This window comes from Corvus cornix, chromosome 4, assembly GCF_000738735.6.
Source record: "Corvus cornix cornix isolate S_Up_H32 chromosome 4, ASM73873v5, whole genome shotgun sequence".
Lineage (NCBI taxonomy): Eukaryota > Metazoa > Chordata > Aves > Passeriformes > Corvidae > Corvus > Corvus cornix.
Genome location: NC_046334.1, coordinates 18483507 through 18501707, shown reverse-complemented (window position 1 = coordinate 18501707; position 18201 = coordinate 18483507). Strand labels below are relative to the sequence as shown.

At 42.8% G+C, this 18201-nt stretch overlaps 1 protein-coding gene across 1 annotated transcript in view; it reads right to left on the bottom strand.

Annotated features, from left to right (window-relative positions):
- POLR2B (RNA polymerase II subunit B) overlaps positions 1-18083 on the bottom strand; it is a 19057-nt gene extending 974 nt beyond the window's left edge. Inside the window, exons 1-24 of the mRNA XM_039550655.1 lie at positions 17983-18083; positions 17694-17766; positions 16137-16287; positions 14520-14632; positions 14029-14248; positions 11578-11736; positions 10400-10564; positions 9698-9894; positions 8841-8960; positions 8271-8457; positions 7066-7209; positions 6679-6818; positions 6440-6551; positions 5809-5963; positions 5368-5566; positions 5082-5250; positions 4518-4614; positions 3464-3558; positions 2936-3186; positions 2760-2849; positions 2384-2491; positions 1789-1902; positions 1553-1713; positions 173-368 (exon numbers count right to left, since the gene is read on the bottom strand). Coding sequence (XP_039406589.1) covers positions 173-368; positions 1553-1713; positions 1789-1902; positions 2384-2491; positions 2760-2849; positions 2936-3186; positions 3464-3558; positions 4518-4614; positions 5082-5250; positions 5368-5566; positions 5809-5963; positions 6440-6551; positions 6679-6818; positions 7066-7209; positions 8271-8457; positions 8841-8960; positions 9698-9894; positions 10400-10564; positions 11578-11736; positions 14029-14248; positions 14520-14632; positions 16137-16287; positions 17694-17766; positions 17983-18001 — 3435 coding nt within the window. The 5' untranslated portion in view covers positions 18002-18083. The remainder of the gene's footprint in view (positions 1-172; positions 369-1552; positions 1714-1788; positions 1903-2383; positions 2492-2759; positions 2850-2935; positions 3187-3463; positions 3559-4517; positions 4615-5081; positions 5251-5367; positions 5567-5808; positions 5964-6439; positions 6552-6678; positions 6819-7065; positions 7210-8270; positions 8458-8840; positions 8961-9697; positions 9895-10399; positions 10565-11577; positions 11737-14028; positions 14249-14519; positions 14633-16136; positions 16288-17693; positions 17767-17982) is intronic.
- Positions 18084-18201: the final 118 nt, after the last annotated feature.

Below are 18201 nucleotides of genomic sequence, written 5' to 3'. Positions count from 1 at the left end.
GAAGCATCCAAATTGACTGCAACGCTATAAACACTTAAAACAGTTATGAAACTAAAATAGCAATTGTTCTGGTGCTTCTTTAAATATTTACTTCCCTATCCTCCTGCTTCACTCAAGTGGCATTTCCTCTTGCCCACAAGGAGAAACAATGGCTGATGAAAACCACACGTACCTGAGTTTTATTACGGCATCCGCGGCATTCGTAGGTGTGAGTCCTCGTGTTTGCAATCGCCATGATTCCACAGAGGTTACACACATGGACTTGGTATGGGTCTGAAGCTTCAAACAACCTTTCTCTCAAGAACTGGGCTGCTCCATGAGCAATCTGGCAATCTCGTTCCATTTCTCCAAAGCGAAGGCCACCGTCACTAAAAGGAAGAGAAAAACCAACTTTTGAGTTCACTGGCAAAATAATCGATTCTTGTTGGTGGAACAGGTATCTGTATTACAAGGCAGGAGGAAAGCTGTGCATTAATTTTCCTCTAACACCTCAGAATAAAACGGTGAAAACAGTAATTTCTAACTGCTGATGAGCATTTCTACAGCAGGTATCTGACAGCCACAGCACAACTGCACGGCAAAATGAAATGTACAATTAAGTCATCCTCTGCTTATCTGTGGTGGGTTAAATCTTGGCTGCTTGCCAGATGCCCACCAAGCAGCTCTCTGATCCCCACCATGTCGACAGGACATGGGGAGAAAGTCAGACGGGAAAGCTCATGAGTGGAGATAAAACCAGGGAGATTGCTTATCAATTACTATCACAGGCAAAACAGATTCCATATGGGGAAAATGGTATCACCCATTAAAAATGGAGTAGGATGATGTGAAATAAAGACAAAACTAAAAAGTTCACTTCCCCAGCCTTCTTCCCAGGCTTATTTCACTCCTTCATTCCCAAGTCCTTCCTCCTCTCCCTGTGATGACATGGGGAATGGGGCTTGCAGTCACTGCACCACAGTTCCTTCTCAGCTGCTCCTTTCTCCTCAGTTTGTTCCTGCTCCAGCATGTGGTCCCTCCCATGGGATAGTCCTTCACAAACTCTTTCAGCGTGGGCCCTTCCCATGGGGTCCAATCCTTCAGGAACAGATTGCAGCAGCAGGGGTCCCCCACGGATCACACCTCCTGCCAGGAGCCTCCTCCAGCGTGGGCTTTCCACAGGCTGCAGGGCAGATCCTGTTGCATTTCCTCACTCCTCTCTCACAGCTGCTGTGCAGCACTTTTTACCCTCTCTTAAATACATTCCCACAGAGGTGCCACCAGCACCACTGCTGGGCTCAGCTCTGGCCAGCAGAGGGGCTTCCAGGGCCAGCTGTAAGTGGCTGTGTCCAGCACAGGGCAAGCCCTGGTCCATTCTCAGAGAGGCCACCCCAGCAGTGGCTCCTGCTACCAAAACCTTGGCACCTGCACCCAGTACACAATCTTAAGCCAAACACATGAAAAAACGGGTGGCCATTTGGTTCTAGCTGCAAAGCTGAAGCCACTAATTGTTCAGGGCTAAAAACTCAACAGAAAAACAAAACACCATATAGAAACTAACACGGATCCTTACCGAGATCTGCCTTCCATGGGCTGTCTGTTAAGGATCTGGATTGGCCCTCTTGCACGAGAATGGATTTTGTCATCCACCATGTGCTTCAAACGCTGGTAATAGGTAGGACCAATGAAGATCTGGGATGTGATTTTTCGACCAGTGAAGCCATTGTAGAGGACCTGAAGAAGTCAATGCAGTCATAAACCTTACCACCCATCAAATGTATATTAAAAAAATTGATGTTTTGATTATACCTCATTTCCTCTTAGATGATAGCCATAATCTGATAAAAGATTAGAAATCTTTTGCACATTGACAGCATCATTAAAGGGTGTAGCATCACCAATTTCTCCCTTGTTCGCAGACACCTACAGAGAAGAGATTTGGAAAAGTTTGTCAGGTTTCGAAGGACTGTGTAGACCATATTTAGCTGTTTCAAACAGTTGTAACTCTTAATACTGGAATTTGAGATTTCATGCCAATGGTACTACCCTATCTCACTTTGTTTATCTGCCACTTATTTTTAAAAATATACAATAAACAATTTTGCTACTCCCTTTTCTGGGTCGGGGAAAATGTCTGGAACAAAAGCAACACATGAGAGAGCACACTGTAGGTAGGGCCTGATCTGCTGGATAAAATTTATAGGACTGTATATCTTCCCTAAGAAAGCTCCTTTTGCTATCAAGTAACTGGAGAACAATAATTTTTAAGTGAATTAATACCTACTAGATAGTATTCATCTTTACAAAAAAAAAAAAAAAAAGAAAAAAGCTCAAAGCAAACAACAACCCCCACCAAATTTAAATTCATATTGCTCAGACATGCAGTATAAAAGACTGTTCTTACCTTGCCCTGAAGACACTCAATCAAGTGACCAATGGTCATACGGGAAGGGATGGCATGGGGGTTGATAATGATATCAGGTGTGATGCCTTCACATGTGAAGGGCATATCCTAGAGCAGGGAAACACACAGTCATTTCTTCCCAGAACATCATGTTTAGGAAAAGTGGGTGCCTGGATCCAAATTACATCTTTTAAAGCATTTCAAAGGCATTTAAGTATGTAAGAAGCAGCTGTGTCCTCTTCAAAAAATATTTTATCTACACTTATGTCAACATATTGCACAGGAGTAGAAATTCCAAAGACAATTCACTTAAGACAGTTCCAATTCTAAGATCATCACAGGTAAAATCTCCAGAAGAAAAAAAATAAATGGCTACCTCTTGCCTGTACTGGATACCACAGGTTCCTTTCTGACCATGTCTGCTAGCGAATTTATCTCCAATTTGCGGAATTCTTACAGAACGTACCTGTAAGCCAAAGGAAAGCACTCAACTGATAACTTAAACACAGACCAAAGATGATTAAAGCAGACAGCATGAATGTCAGTGCTCACCCTAATCTTGCAGAACTTGTACCCTTCCTGGTTCAGGGTTACCATGACCTGATCTACAATCCCAGTCTCGCTGGTCCGCAGGAAGGTGCTGCAGTCTCTCTTGGTGAAGCGTCTGTTCGTGCTTTCCAGCTCATCTTCATTTTCTGGCAGTGTGACTGTTTTGCCAATGATGACATCATCCCCAGACACACGGACCCCAGGGGCTATCAAACCATCATCATCAAGTTTGTCATAGATTGCGTGTCTCATACCTTGGGGGGAAAAAAGGAAAAATGAAAGTAGACTCCCAAATTTTTCAACATACTGACTCTGATGTGCTGCAGTAATTCAACAAGTCTGCCTGCAACTTCAGACAACTGCTGAAATACCTAATGGAAATATCTCAACTGATATATTAATTGCTATGAAATACAGAAATGTCTGTATTAGTATGTCCCAAAATGAAGACTGAATTAGTTCAACATTAACTACCTTGCCCACAAAAATCTTAATTTAAAAACTCAGTCTTCGTACGTTCCTTTGTCTTACCTTGGCAAGTTTCACGTGTGGGCTTTTCAAAAACTTCCTCTTGGTCATACCCTTTCTTAGACTCCTGCTCTTTGTATGAGCGATAGAACACAGATCTGAAACAAAGTTACAGAGTCTTCTCCAGTGAAACTGGCATCATTTTCCCTCATCTGTATATCTCATTTTCGGATATTATGGCTACTGTTACTAATGACAACCAAATCCAAATAATGACCATATGCCACACAACCTTTCCTCTGATTTCCTGTTAATCTGACCTTCACTGAGGAGGGGAAAAAACCAATAAAACACCCCACCAAACCAAAACGTTTCAGATGGCATTATGGTCACTTTGCAGGTATTGCCAAAGTACCTAAGATAACATCCTAATTTTTGATGCACTGTAAAGACTTTTGGATCTGCTTGACATCTCAGAAGTAGTTATTATTCCTAATGACTATTCACATCTTCAGCATATCATTCCTGTGTTACTTTCCTCCTTATACCTGCCACTTTGCAAACTTTTTTAGGCTTCTACTGCTACCTTGCAGTGCCACACACAGAACAACTGAGCTGCAGTGAAGAACTTTCAATTCATATAAGGGTCTTTCTGGGGCTTTAAGGGTTTTTGTTTGCTGCCTCAGTTGCCAGCACATGAAAGTGCTTTCAGATACTATAATGCACAAAGTCCCATCAACCACCAGCTGTGCCAACAGCAGTTCCTTCTAAGGAGAGGGCATTCCAATCCCTACTGGTAGCAACTGTCTCACTAATAAAGACAAGTCTATGTTAAAACGCTGCAACATTGTTCATGTAACTGGCGAGAGTTATATGAAAATACACCAGGGAAGAGCCCAAATATTTCTCCATTAAACTGTGATACAAAAGACCCAAAACAGAGTAAAGACCAAAATGGAAGAGTTGGGAAGGCAAAGTGAACAGTCAGGTTACACAACGGATGAACCATTCCTGTGTTTTGCTAAGATACACATTCACTGTTTTCATTGTGCTGCTCCCTCAAACTCCATTAAAAAAAAAATAAAAGCTTCTCAAGTTGGAAAGATTCAGATCTTACCTGAAAAAGCCTCTGTCAACAGCAGAACGGTTCATGATGACAGAGTCTTCTTGGTTATAGCCTGTGTATGATGCAATGGCTACGATCGAGTTGATACCTACAATATGCAGGGAAAATATTTTGGAAGAATGCACACATGCCCAGACAGACACTATTTAAACTCAAAGTAGGCTGTACTCTCTACAGTGAAGCTGTTCTACCCTTTCTCAGATAAAATCTCTACATCCCACACACAAAAACATGTAGTATCAGCAAATGCAGCTCTTGTTAGAAAAGAGACTCAAGAGTGACCCCTTGTGAAAAACCTATCAAACACCAATACAGAAAATGCATTTTTTCAGTTAGATTTTAGCAGACTTTATGGGTAAAGTAGTTCCAGCTGAAACACTACCAACATATTTTTTGCAGTCGAGGCGTCCAGCTACAAGCTAACACTTAGCCTCTACTTATTTCTTAAATTGCATACGTTTGCTAAATGTTCAGGTACTCTACACACACCATTTGTGAGGTGTTTTAAACAAAACAGTGGTATTTTTGTTCAATGACCATGAACTGACCACACACCTGCTGGTAACTCTCTGAACCTCAAGTACTCCATGGAGCGTGTTGTTACCAGGGGCTTCTGGGGATAATACAACACATGTGCCAGCGTGTCCATACGGACGTGGAAGTTGGTAATGTAGACTCCCATAGCCTGTTTACCCATAGCAGACTGGTACGTGTTCCTGGGAGACTAGACAGACAAAGGAAGACCAATAATTACGTACATAAAACTCTTGACGCACACAGACACACACCGGGGTGTGTTCTGTCAGCTTGAAAAGCAGGATGTCAGCAGAAGTGCACTGACCTGGTTGTGATCAGGGAAAGGGATAATAGATGCACACACTCCCAGGATCATGGATGGGTGAATCTCACAGTGTGTGTATGTTGAACAATACGCCACACCTTTCTCTTGCAAGTCATCTGGAGTCATTGCCAGCATCACAGTCTCTTCTTCCAGGGTGTCAATGTACTCTACTACACCACTGGCCACAAGATCCTGCCAACTGAACAACCAGTAACTCAATTAAAATGGGTCTCTTCAGCAGTGACAAGAACAAGGACTTCCCTGGGTTATTATTACTACCACTGCCTCAGTGTGATTAAAAAAATTGATTAAACTACCAGGCAGAGAAAGCATCTTTGTGCTGCACAAAGCTTTAAACATTCCTCTCTCCAACCTGAGGGAACATGCAGCTTCCGAGATGGAAAATGCTACCTTCAGTTGAATTTCAAGAACATAACTCACCTGTAGTTGTTATACTCTCGTTCCTTCAGCTGGTCAATGTGCCTTTTCTTCAGCAGCAACTTCTGTTTCTCCACAATTAAAAGGGGCCGACAAATTCTGCCTGCATCGGTGTAGATGCGGATTTCTCGCTCACGAATGTCTCTAATCATCGAGACCTGGGCAAGAGAGCAGCATCCCGTGACTACAAAGTCTCAGCTTGGAATCAGAACCACAGAACACAAAACAGGATAACTAAATTCTCTAAAGCAAAGATTTTCTATACACTATCAGAAACACAGAACAAACAGTAACACTCCTACAAAAAGAAGTGTTTCAGAAGATTATTTATAACTGTTTTGTCTTTCAACTGGGTCCTCTTGAAAAACAAACAACCTCCCCTAAAAAAACCAACCCCACAACCAAACAACAAACCATACACAACACCAAGCATATAATAATAATAATAATAATAATACTAAATCACATGCACCAAGTACAAAAGCTTCCCTAACAAAACGCTAAACAAACCCAATGTGAAATATATTCAGAAAGAGATTTGCAAATAATGCCACTTGGAGCATGCAAAGTAGTATAAAGGCATTATCCTCTCTTGTCTGAAAGGACACCCAAACTCTAGATGTAAAATTTATACCTCTGACACAATGATGTCCATCTGACGACGAAGCTTCCTTAGGGTATTCATGAGCTGCTCTGGATCTTTGTGTATTCCTACCCAGCAGCCATTAACAAAGATCTTGGTAGCACTAGAAATGGGAAACACAAACAAATAATAATTAAAAAAATCCCACCCCACTGAAGAATCCCAAACCCTTGAAGTATTGTGCAGGATAAAAAGCTTAAGTCTGTTAAAAAAGTTTCATTTGCACATACTCAGCTATTGCTGCTGGAGAGATTTCTTCTAGGTTTTCCATACTCCACTCCTCCAAGAATTCCAGAATCGGGGATGGCTGAGACCCCACAGAAATGTAAGCCATCAAGGCTAAGTTCTTCACAAGTCCGACTGCATGACCCTAGTTAGAAACCCAAAGTTAACCTGCATTTTCAAATCAAGAGGTTCCCCCAAGAAGATCCAACAATTTAAACTTAACTCCTCAAGGAACTGGACACAGAAACATGCTTTTAACCACCGAGCTAGCTATAAAGCTAAATATTTGTGTCAGCATTACTAAAAGAAGTGCAAGGGATCATCCCAAGTGCCATGGCTACAAAATGACCATGAGGGAAAGGCAGTTAGTACACAAATCCTGCCTTCATTACCTCAGGGGTCTCAGCAGGGCAAACCATTCCCCACAGGGTGTTGTGCAGCTGCCGGGGCTTGGCCAGTTTTCCATCTCTCCCAATCGGAGAATTCAGGCGTCTCAGGTGGGAAAGTGTGGATGCAAAAGTCAGGCGGTTCAACACCTGCACGCAGGAAGGGGTTCAGTCAGTCAAGGCTTCGTAAGTGCATTGCTGACAGGCATCACGACACACAGCACAAAGGATCAATGCCCTCTAGAAATTATGTGCTTACAAAGAACTAAAATAGCTCTGATATTTGTTAGCTACACTTTTCAGCTCACCTCCACTAATCTTACACTACCCCTGGAAACTCAAGCTCCTAACTAGTGTTATAATGGCAGAAGTTTCCAGAGCATGCTTATGCCACAGCAAGGCTCAGCATGATGAACACACTTCTATCCAAGCAGAGGTCTGGTTTTTGTTGTGTAGCTTACTCTGATCAAATGAACTGAACAAGTGATATTTTCTAAGCTGCACTGTCCCCCCGGGAGGGTTTGCCAGTACAATGACAGTCTTCTTTTCCAACTTTGGAAAACTAGGACCACTTAGTTATTAGGAGCAAATCAGCATTCACATTCTTTTCACTCTTCTCAAAGCTTCTCTAAAATCTAAGAAAATCTACCTTAACAGCCTGAAATGTGAGGTTATTTAAAAAGCAAACAGCAACAAACTGTGTTGGCATTTAAAAACTGAAAACTTTTTCCTGTTTTCATCCTTATGGGAAAGAGAGGCTTAACTAAACACTGCACTGGGCTAATGAAGTCAGTGCTCCTCATCATTTGCCGTGGAGTACATAACTTTTGTATTACAAGGTGTCACTCAAGTTTTTTTAATGGCCTGTGAAGCATTGGAAGTAACTAAAGGAAAGAAATCCATCCTCCTGAAAGATTCCCTGGGACTACAAATTTACACAGAAGTCTAAGATCTAACAAAAAAATCCTTACAAGAGTTACACCAACTGTTAAGCAGTGAATGCAATAGCTGAAACAAACAAACCATGACAAAAAAACCCCTAAACTACACACCTGACCCAACTATTTGGATCTTCATCTGTCACCTAAGGAAGTCTCCTTAAAAGAATATTTCTATTTAACATACAACGTGCATGGCTGCTAAGCAATGTTAAACTCTTCCATGACAGTTTTACCATAAAAACTGTAAACCTGACAAAGTCCTTATTGTACCTGAGATACTCCTGCTCTGGCCTGATGAGCTTTCTTCTGGTCACCCCAGTTTCCAGTTGCCAATGAGTATTTCAAACCGTCTGAAATAATTCTTGTTTTAATTGCCAACTCCAAGTTAAAATCTTTCCCTCTGTCAATGAACTTCTGTGCATATATTCTCACTTCCTTCAGCAAATTCTTGAACATTCTGTAGAAGAAAGACACCGAAAAATATGATTAAACAGTGCTGTGAAATTCAGCCTACTTGGGACGATTTGGAAGAAATGTCACTGTCCTCCTGAAAAGAATCAATTCGTAACTAGCGGGGGGGGGGGGGAGGGCCAGAGGGAATAAAGCAAATTTTGTGCATGTTTGTAAACATGCACAAAATATGCTTCAAAGCAAGTCAACGCTAGCCACCTACTGTTAGAGGAGACTTAAACACTCCATGAAGAAGTCACAACCAGATAGAGGCTCTGTTGCCCAAGACTGGCTCTCTGACACAACAGAATTAGTCTGATTTGGAAGCACAGAGTTGGCAATGCCTCTACCCTTAATTATGTCCAAAGAAAATGTGTATGTTATAGTTACCCTCTGAACAGGAAAGCCAAGAGTGGCCCAGCAAGATCCAGTCTCTTGTTGCCATAATGATCTCTGTCATCCAGCTCTCTTCTTCCCAGTGCTGCCAGCAACAATCTATGAACCATATACCTAAGCAAAGAAGATAGTTTATGTTTTAAACTGACAGCAGACATTCACAGCAAAGATTACATGTTTCCACAAATAAATCAGTGAACTCTTTCCTACAGGCTGTCCATTCTAGATCTTTAGGATATCACTGTCCTAAAAGAAATCTCTTCAGTCTATCCTTAGAGGTAGATGACCCACTGAAAGTTCAGGCTAAGGACAGAGAGAAGAAAATATTTACATCGTGATAGTCATGCCTTAAATATACTGTCCTGTACTGTAATATAGGTTCTGTTTAGGCACATGCAATCTGCTATAAAAATCACAAGTCTCCTGATGCTACAGTTCATCATCTGCATACCAATAAGCAGTGATCAAGACAATGTGCTACTAGTTTTAACGAGTGGTTTACATTACAATCAGCTTATCAGAGTTATCTACATCTTAGTTATCAATTTCTAGATGTTGTCCATGCAACTGGATATCAAGTCATTTAGCACTATCATCACATCTAACTTAAGAACCAAAAACTGTTGGGGGCTCATTTTGTTTGCTTTCTTTTTTTTTTCAGTATTTTATCAAAATTTGTATTTTCTCACCCTCAAAAATATACCAGTGCCCCAAGGTTTATCACTGAGTATCCAGGAGACTGAGGTTAAAACAAACTTCCATTCAGTGTGCTCTTCCAATAATAGACATATATGTGAGTAAAATATGTATTTAGGGTCCATTTGCAGCTGTGAGAGAGAGGTCTGACATACCCTAGAAAATAGGCCTTTTTGGTTTCACAGAAGTCACTGACACCAACGTGTGGGAGCATTTCTTTCTGCAAGACTTCTTTGGCGTACTTGATTCTCTTTTCTTTGGTGACACCTGGCTTGGCACCTCTTGAGCCAATGAAGTTTAGGGCAACATTTTGCTCCTGAATGACAAATGCTTCATCCAGAGAAGGTTTGACCTAAGGCACAAAAATGTAGCAAAATCCTGTAGCAACCAGTGCCTGTTGGGGCTGAATGAAACTACACAGTAGTTTGCTGATGGTTCCTTTCAGGATCTGCTAATTACTGATCCAGCTCTTTTCTGGCACCAGAAAACAGTAATGAAGCATGCAGGAAGAACACAAAGAATAGTTCAAACTTCAGAAAAAAGTTCTCATTCAAGTACATTCTAACCCTGATGCCGTTTCAGATATAATCAAGAGTTTACAGTTAAAGTCAACAACAGCAAGAGAAGACCCTACCTCCCCAAATACATATTAACTCTTAGAAATTTCCACTGAACTCTGTTCACTTAATGTACTTATTAGAATAGGTTCAGGTAGAGAACTTTTGACATTTCTAATACAGAATCCACAACAATAATAAATAAATTACAACTGGAAAATGAACAACACTTCAACTGATGACTAGCTGCACCTACACACCACCAAACATGAAGACAGGAAATAATTGAACATGTATTACCATTTCCATCATTTCTGGGTCTTCAAAATCATATATGATGTGCTCCAGAATGTCCCTATCGGACACAAAGCCGAGTGCACGGAAGACAATGATGATGGGCACCTCTTGTTTGATATACGGCAGAGTTGCTACAATGCGCTGACCAATGGCACTCTTCTTTGCACCCTGAAGAGATGGGGGGAAGCACAGGTTAGGCTTAAATCATCCTGCCTTTCAACAGAAGTCTCTAAAATCATCCTGCCTTTCCTTAAAGGTCTCTCTCTGGATTTGGATGATACAACAGAAGCGTATTTATTCAAGCACCACAGAAAAACATGACTTCTCAGCAGGCCAGCTAAGGAGCTACTCTGAAACCTTCCTCCAGCAATGACTTTTTATTTTAAAAGCATTTTGAGCTTTAGAAATCTGCAAATACTTCTAAGTTTTTGCTGATATAAAGGAATGCAAATACTACTCGTTCACCCATATGCATCACTTCTCTCCCTTTGTGCCAAGAGCAATCCTATCCAGCTTCAGTGTTCTTTCTGTTAGGCTTAAACTCAGCTTTTCTAACCCACTGTGCAACTGATTATTCAAGTAGCTGCTGCCCTTCTCCAGAAGGAAACACTGTGGGATGCAGAGAACTCAAGAGTGCCCCAGACATCAGGGGTGAGAATACTGTAAAGCTTCTATTTAAGTTGCTCTTTTCAAAACATCAGTGCAATACTAAATGAGTACTGACACCTTTTGCTTTAGAAGTTACAAGTAGCACTTATTTCCCCTCACAGATGGCACAATTAGATGTTATATATGAATTAATATGTGGTCTGCAAAACACATGTCGACACTAGCTTGGCCATCAGCAAAGAGAGGGTCCCTGCTCCTCTATTTGTTCTTTGTGAAAAAACAGGATACAGCTTGTTTGAATTTTTTAAAGCTCGTGTACAGTAATTTTAAAATTATTTTTAGCCTTACCCTAAAATCTGCCACAAATTGAGCCTTCATTTCAATCCTGAAATTATTTATCATAGAGACAGGCATAACGTTTGACAAACAAATTTTCATTTACTTTTATCTTCTTTACAATTTAGCATCAGAAGAAATTTCTTCTCAATATCCCAAAACCCAATGACATGAAGAGACAGCACAGTAACAAAACTCCTAAAACAAACTCTGGGGTTATTACTGCCAAGGCATACCTGTCCACCTCTGGCCAGCATGCTGACCCATATAGTACTTGTTGGTCGAGAGGAATTTTCCAGACATGATCTACACTCTCCTGTGTAGGCATATTTTGAATCTTTCTTTGCAAACACATACACTGTGTTTGTAGCCATCTTCTCCTGAGCAATCAGAACCTGTGTTGGAAGCAAGAGCACCAGTAAATAACTGACAAAACAGCATGCTGAAACCAACACTCATGGTGATTCCACTACTCCTTCAGGTGCCTTAACTTTTGGAGCACTGTACAGCATGAAGGCAACTTGACAAACTGTCATAGGTTAGCAAGCATAGTCCCGGAAGGGATGTCCTTGCTAAGGGGTGCTTACAGTTTCCTCTGGGAACTGATAGAACCTATCAGCTGGCCAGTTTGAATATGGACAATTCTCTCAGCCACTTAAAGTTGTGACCACCTCTGTGATCCACACTTAAGAACAGGAAACTCCCCCCCAAGCTCTCTCTCTCGTTTCCGGCACTGGGACAGGTGGCTGCGGGCCCCGTGTGGGGGCCACCGGGCCCGGCCAGGCCCTGCTTGGGCCAGGCCGGGCCGGGCCACGGCCATCCTGGAGCCATGGACCTGTTCCAGCCATGGAACCCCTCCCCCACTGCCTTGCCGTGGGCAGCCGGAGCGGCTCGGCTCTGCCTCCTCTCCACTGCGATAAGAAAAATTCAACATTCCAGCTGCAAAGCTGCAAGGCCGAGGTGAGATTAACCCTTTTACTGCTGTGAAGAGCTGAAAACCTGAGGGAAGAGAGAGAGGAGATGCTTAAAGCTGAAATTCTGTTGTGAAGCTATGATATATCAGAGTATCCCGTTGTAATTCCATGAAGATATGGGGGGTGGAGTGTTCAACTCGTGAGCAAAAGCACCTGCGCTGAGATAGGCAGATGCTGACGCAGCTGTAATTTCATGAGAAGTTTGGACAGGGAGAGATGAACCAGATGAGGACTTTTGCTCCAAACGGGAAAGGAGAAAATCTCAGTTCCTAGAGATGAACCAGATGAGGACTTTTGCTCCAAACGGGAAAGGAGAAAACCTCAGTCCCTAGAGATGCTCCCAGAGATAGTCTAACGATGAAGATGAGGAAGACCCTTTGCTCCCAGGGAAGGAGAAGGGCCTCTGTTTTTGTTTCTGAATGGCTCAACCTTAAAATTGTACCCCAAAAAACTTCAAGAGTGGACCCTTGAAAGCAGTTGCGGGAAAAGCTGCAAGTCGGGGGAAAGGACTCACACGCAGGCAGAGAGACTCCTCTTCCTAAATGGACTGAACAATATTTGGAAGTGGGCGGCTGGCTCGTTGTGATAATGTTTTCATAGCATGAGCAAGAAGAGACTTCTCTTTCTAAATGGACTGAACAAGGTTATTATGGAAGTGGTAAACGGACTGAACATCTTAAGGGTTGTCTTTTTACATTGTCAGTGGGAGAAGAGAGGAAGGTGGGGGGAGGAGGAGAGTTCTGAAGGTGGTATAATTTTTTTTTCCCTCTTTTAGGTTTATTAATAAACTTCTTTATATTCTTTCAAGTTTGGTGCCTGCTTTGCATTTCTCCTAATTCTTATCTCACAGCAGATAAACAGTAATGAGTATTTTGGACCAAACCACTACACAAACTCAGCTGGATTATACTCTGTATTTTAAAAATACAGATTTAAACAAAATCTACAGCTAGTTAAGATGGAATAGCCAAAACAAGAGACTCAGGGAACACTGTTGTCTGTGATTATTTACCACACCTGCTGGCTGTGCCGAGACATTTCTGCTAGCTGTAGGCACAATGCTGATACAGAAAGCATTTCACTATCTGTTTTTCCAAGGCCAATGCATTACACAGGCATTTAAATTTAAATGCCAGCTCAACAATCAAAGCCAGATTTTTCTGTTTCCCCCAAGAAGACTATAAAATTCTAATTATTTTGCTGTGTTTGCCTAGGTTATCAGTTAGAAAATAATGGCAGTTCCACTGGTGAGGCACTAACAGGGTGTGGATATGATTTGCTGAAGCTGCTTCCACAGCAATGGAGGCAAGAACCTATTCTTAAAACAAAATGCATCTATATGGTTGTGAACAAGCTGGAGGACACTCTGAGTGAAGAAGTGCCTCATTTCACAGGGCATGCTGCTCTGCAGTTCCGGAAAAGGAAATACAAATATCTGGAGTATGTAGTGGCAAACAGTTCACAAAATGAAAAGCAGTTCACAAAACTGAAGAAGGGAAGACCTGAAGATGGGAAATGTGCCTCAAAGAAGAAAAGGTGGCTTGCAAAAGCCTTAACAGATTAAAAGCCCATCCTTCTGCACGATCAGGAGCTCCCACAGTAACTCTGATACACTGGAGTAAGAGTGTTTATGCTCCTGGCACAGAACATATGGAAACAAGTAAAGAACTTCCAGTGTCTGTCAAGATGGCTGTGCAAGGTATAGTCCCTTACCTTTTCTGATCCGTTAATGATGAAGTAGCCACCAGGATCAAGCGGACACTCGTTCAGCTCACAAAGATCACGGTCAGTTAAGCCGTTCAGCAAACAGTACGTGGAACGCAACATGATAGGGATTTTTCCTATAAAGGTTTTCTGGTGCTGGGTCTGCAATTGGTCCTCTCCTTCTTTAATAACTGTTTTAGTTATATCCACATACAAGGGGGCAGAATACCTACAGAATAAAAACACCACTGTGTTATCTGTCAGTTATTGTCTCTCCGTACAGCCCTGAGTAATGAAGGCAGTTATTCAAGCACTCACTGGTGTATTAAGCATTATTACCAAATCATTAATCACCATCTGCATTTAACAAACAGACATGGCATTTTAAATAAAGCAGTAATATTGCATTTTCAAGGCACTACTATATTGAAAAAGAATATCAATCAATAAAGCAGAGGCAGTTCTTCCTTGTGTTTATCCATCACAGAGTTGGCTCTTACGTAAGATTTCTCAGTCTGGCTTCATTTGGCATCATAGGTGAGGGTGCTCCATCTCTTTCCCAATGTGTAGGTTTGGAGAGATAGATTTGTTCAAACTTCAACAGATACCGGGGCTGGAAAACAAGAATATATTTACTTGTAATGGAAGAAACATCTCTCTTATTAGCAACCAGAATGTTACTGCAGAAGAACCACTACCAATAAATGAAAACACAGCAAGTTGGCAACATTGGTTCCTAGGATGATTCTATAGGACAAGTAAACAAGTAAGACTTGAGTTTTTGGAAAACAATCTGATTTTTAAAATGCACAAAAGCTTCCTACAACAGGAGGTGGCACACCCTTGTTGGCAAACATTTTGTAGGTCAAAAAATCCCTCTTTCTCAGTCCTTATGTGAAGAAACACCTTCTCCTGGATTTGCAGCAACAGCCACATACAGTTCTCATGAAAGCAATCTTAAAGAGAACACATTCTTATCTCTTGAGCATGATTGCTAAATCCTCTCATGTGCTCTAAACTGCTTTCAAAATTTGAGACTGAGAAGTAGAGGGAAACAGAAACAAAAAAATCAAGTTTTTCCCAATACACCCAGTTTCCTTAAATTAGTTTAGTATCTTCAAATGTGGTGAGAGATTGGCTGCAAGTGACTCTGAAGGAAAAAGTAAGTTTTCTTTTTCTCATCCCTAAACCTATTCCTAAAAACTTGTATTTAATAAATGAGAATAAGACACTAACCTCTGTGATTTGAGAAAGTAAAATAGTAGCTCTTGGGCAAAAAGAAGCCCAGCACAAACCACACTTGTGACCTGAACTGTGACCAGGCACAGTGCAAACAGTAACTGCAGAACTGCACAGCTGGAGAATTCTGCCATAATATACACAGAATAACAGAGGAAACGTTAAGAAGAATTAGTGGGATAGATGCTTATGGACAGTTTGTCTAACAGAGAAACCAAAAGGCATCTCAGTTGTTCTCTGCAGGATAGTTGTTTGCTTGAAAAAAAATGCAAAGGAACAGGAAAAACGTGTAACAAATTTAATGCTTGGGTGTCCTAAAGATCATTTAAATCTCTAGAGGGAAGCATCTAGGTAGTGACTGACAGCAAGGCAATGGCTCATCACCATTTGCACTTATGGAACAGGGATGAGACCACACAAGGGACACAGGTGAAAGCCCCCCAGTCACTGCAGAAGGTGCACACTCATTGTAGAGGAGCCATTGCACGGCGCAGATCCGAGACAATTTGTCCTCTTTGGAACGTGGTGCCAAGGGAAGAAGATGAACAACAGCACCCTTTGAAAACCTGGACCAAACTTGAGCCCAACTTAAGTCAAAGCCAACAGAGGAGAAGTTTTCAGCCAAAAACCTTTCTTGCCATGGTAAAGCTACTGAAAAATCAAAATCTCACCAAGACATGACTTGCTCTTGGCTACCTGACCTGCTCTACTAAATCTGTGCATGCAGTTTTGCACAGGAACTGACAACATGAGCTGCAGCAGCCACTTGTTCTTGCTCACTTCTCAACTCAAGCAGCGGGACAGGGGTGGAATAAAACTGATGTAAAATGATTTTGCATTGTAAAAACACATCATCTCTGCCAGGGTTCTCCACTTACTGGCTCTTCCACTTCTCCTGAGGCATGCTGGGCTTCAGCTTGTAAATCAATTGGTGGAGCATCTTCAACAATTCTCTGCACAGACATCTGAATAAACTCATCAAAGGAATCCAGCTGTTGCCTGACTAAACCCTTTTCATCAAAATAGGAGCTAAAAAAAAAAAAAAAGAACAGGTTAATAAGAAATCTTTTAATTCATGTACTTCACACATCAACAAACTTAAGATACATTTATAACAAAACCTCCAACAGCCCTGAAATACAGTACAGAATCAAGCACATCCACTTATCCCAAGGCATGAGTTTCAAACACAGATGCTCCTCACAAATATTTAACAATTCCCTCACTGCCTGAAGACACAGACACTTCCGAGTGACAGACTTGCTGCCACCTCTTGGCTAAGCCACGACTGCATGCACAGTCAGTGCCTTAAATTTCTCTTAAATTGGAAGAGAAACATGATGACAAACCTCACAGAAAGCAGCTTCAGCTCAAGTTTTCAATAATGCCTGTAAAATACTTTGCTTTAACTAATGTTCCAAGCTGTAGTAAACTGGGAGCATGCCCCCAAGTCCAAGGCACTGTTCTCAAAACTTTTATCTTGTGTCCTCTCTGTTCCAGACACACAGGAATTCCCAGCTTCACCTCCTCCAGTTTTCCCTTAGCTTTTGGGTCACCTAACTTCAAACAAGCCCAATCAGAGCCCAAATTCAAAGCTCCACAGCCTGACTTTTGGTGGGATAAACTAACCATGTCTGCTGCATACACTCATGCCATCAAGTTCCTCTACCTCACATTACTGAAGTGAGCCAGGGAACCCACATTACCTCAGCTTCCGTCCCATCACTGTCAACTTCTCACAGAGAACTGGGAAGAACTACCCCCCACCAACAAGTTCAAGCTCCTCCAGGAAGGGTAGCACACCCTTGGCTATCTTGTGTGTTGCTGCACAGTTTGCTGTTGTCCAAGAAAAAGGATGATGGGAAAGAACAACCTGTATCCCAGGACTGCCTCCGAAGTTTCTCACTTCTGGTCTCCAAGCAGACTGTCTATGGGACCAGCCCCACAGATCTACCCTTAGGCTTGCAACTGCTACTCTAAGACACCACTTGTGTACATCTTATGAATGATGTAACTAGCAAAAGAAACACTTTTTACTCAGTTCCACATAGCATCCCACTCCTTAACACTCATAAAAAGCTGCAGGTCCTGGACACTAGAAAAAAACAACACCACCAAAATGGTGGAAATAACCAAGTACTGATGTCCTAATGCCAGCATCAGCTGTGAGATTAGTGGGCTCGATATGGAACCAAAACCACCTCTTTCTTCACTGAAAAACTGTGTGCTGGGGGTCACCAGAGCTTCTCAATCCCTGACGACAAGCCTTTGTTTCTGCCAAAAGCCCTCCTGCTCTGAACGAGCTGCAACACACAGCTTAGCACCACCAAGCCTGCAGCTCCCAGACGCGTTTCCGGGAGCAACCTGGATGTCACCCCGCACAACCGAGAGCACATGTGTTGAAGGCTTAAAGACACCGAGTTTTAGCCGGTCACCTAATAACAATCCAGCAGGCTTCTTGCCACAGGTCGGGGGTAATTTCATCATCGTCTTCATCATATTGCATATCTGCGGGGAAGCACAACATGTGAGCCAGGCTCCGACCACCGCGGTGTCCCTCCTCGCCCGCTCAGGGACCCTCAGTTGGGAGATCCCACCGCGCCCGGCGCATCCCCCCATCTCCCGGCTCCTGCGGGCCCCGCGCGCGCCCAGCGCCATCCCCAGCCCCCTTGCGAAGACGGACGGGAGGAAAAGGCGAGGAGAAAGAAAGGGAGAACCCCTCACCTTCGTCCGCGTCGTACATGGTGGCGGGCGGAGGAAGCCGCGGCGGCGGCGGCCGAGCGAGAGGCGAGAGGCGAGAGGCGAGGGGCGAGAGGCGAGGGGGCGAGAGGCGAGGGGCGAGGGGCCGAGGAGCGAGAGGCGAGGGGCGAGAGGCGAGGGGCGAGCGGGAGCGGAGCGCGGCCGAGCGGCAGCGGGACGGCGGCTGCGCCACCCGTGACGTCA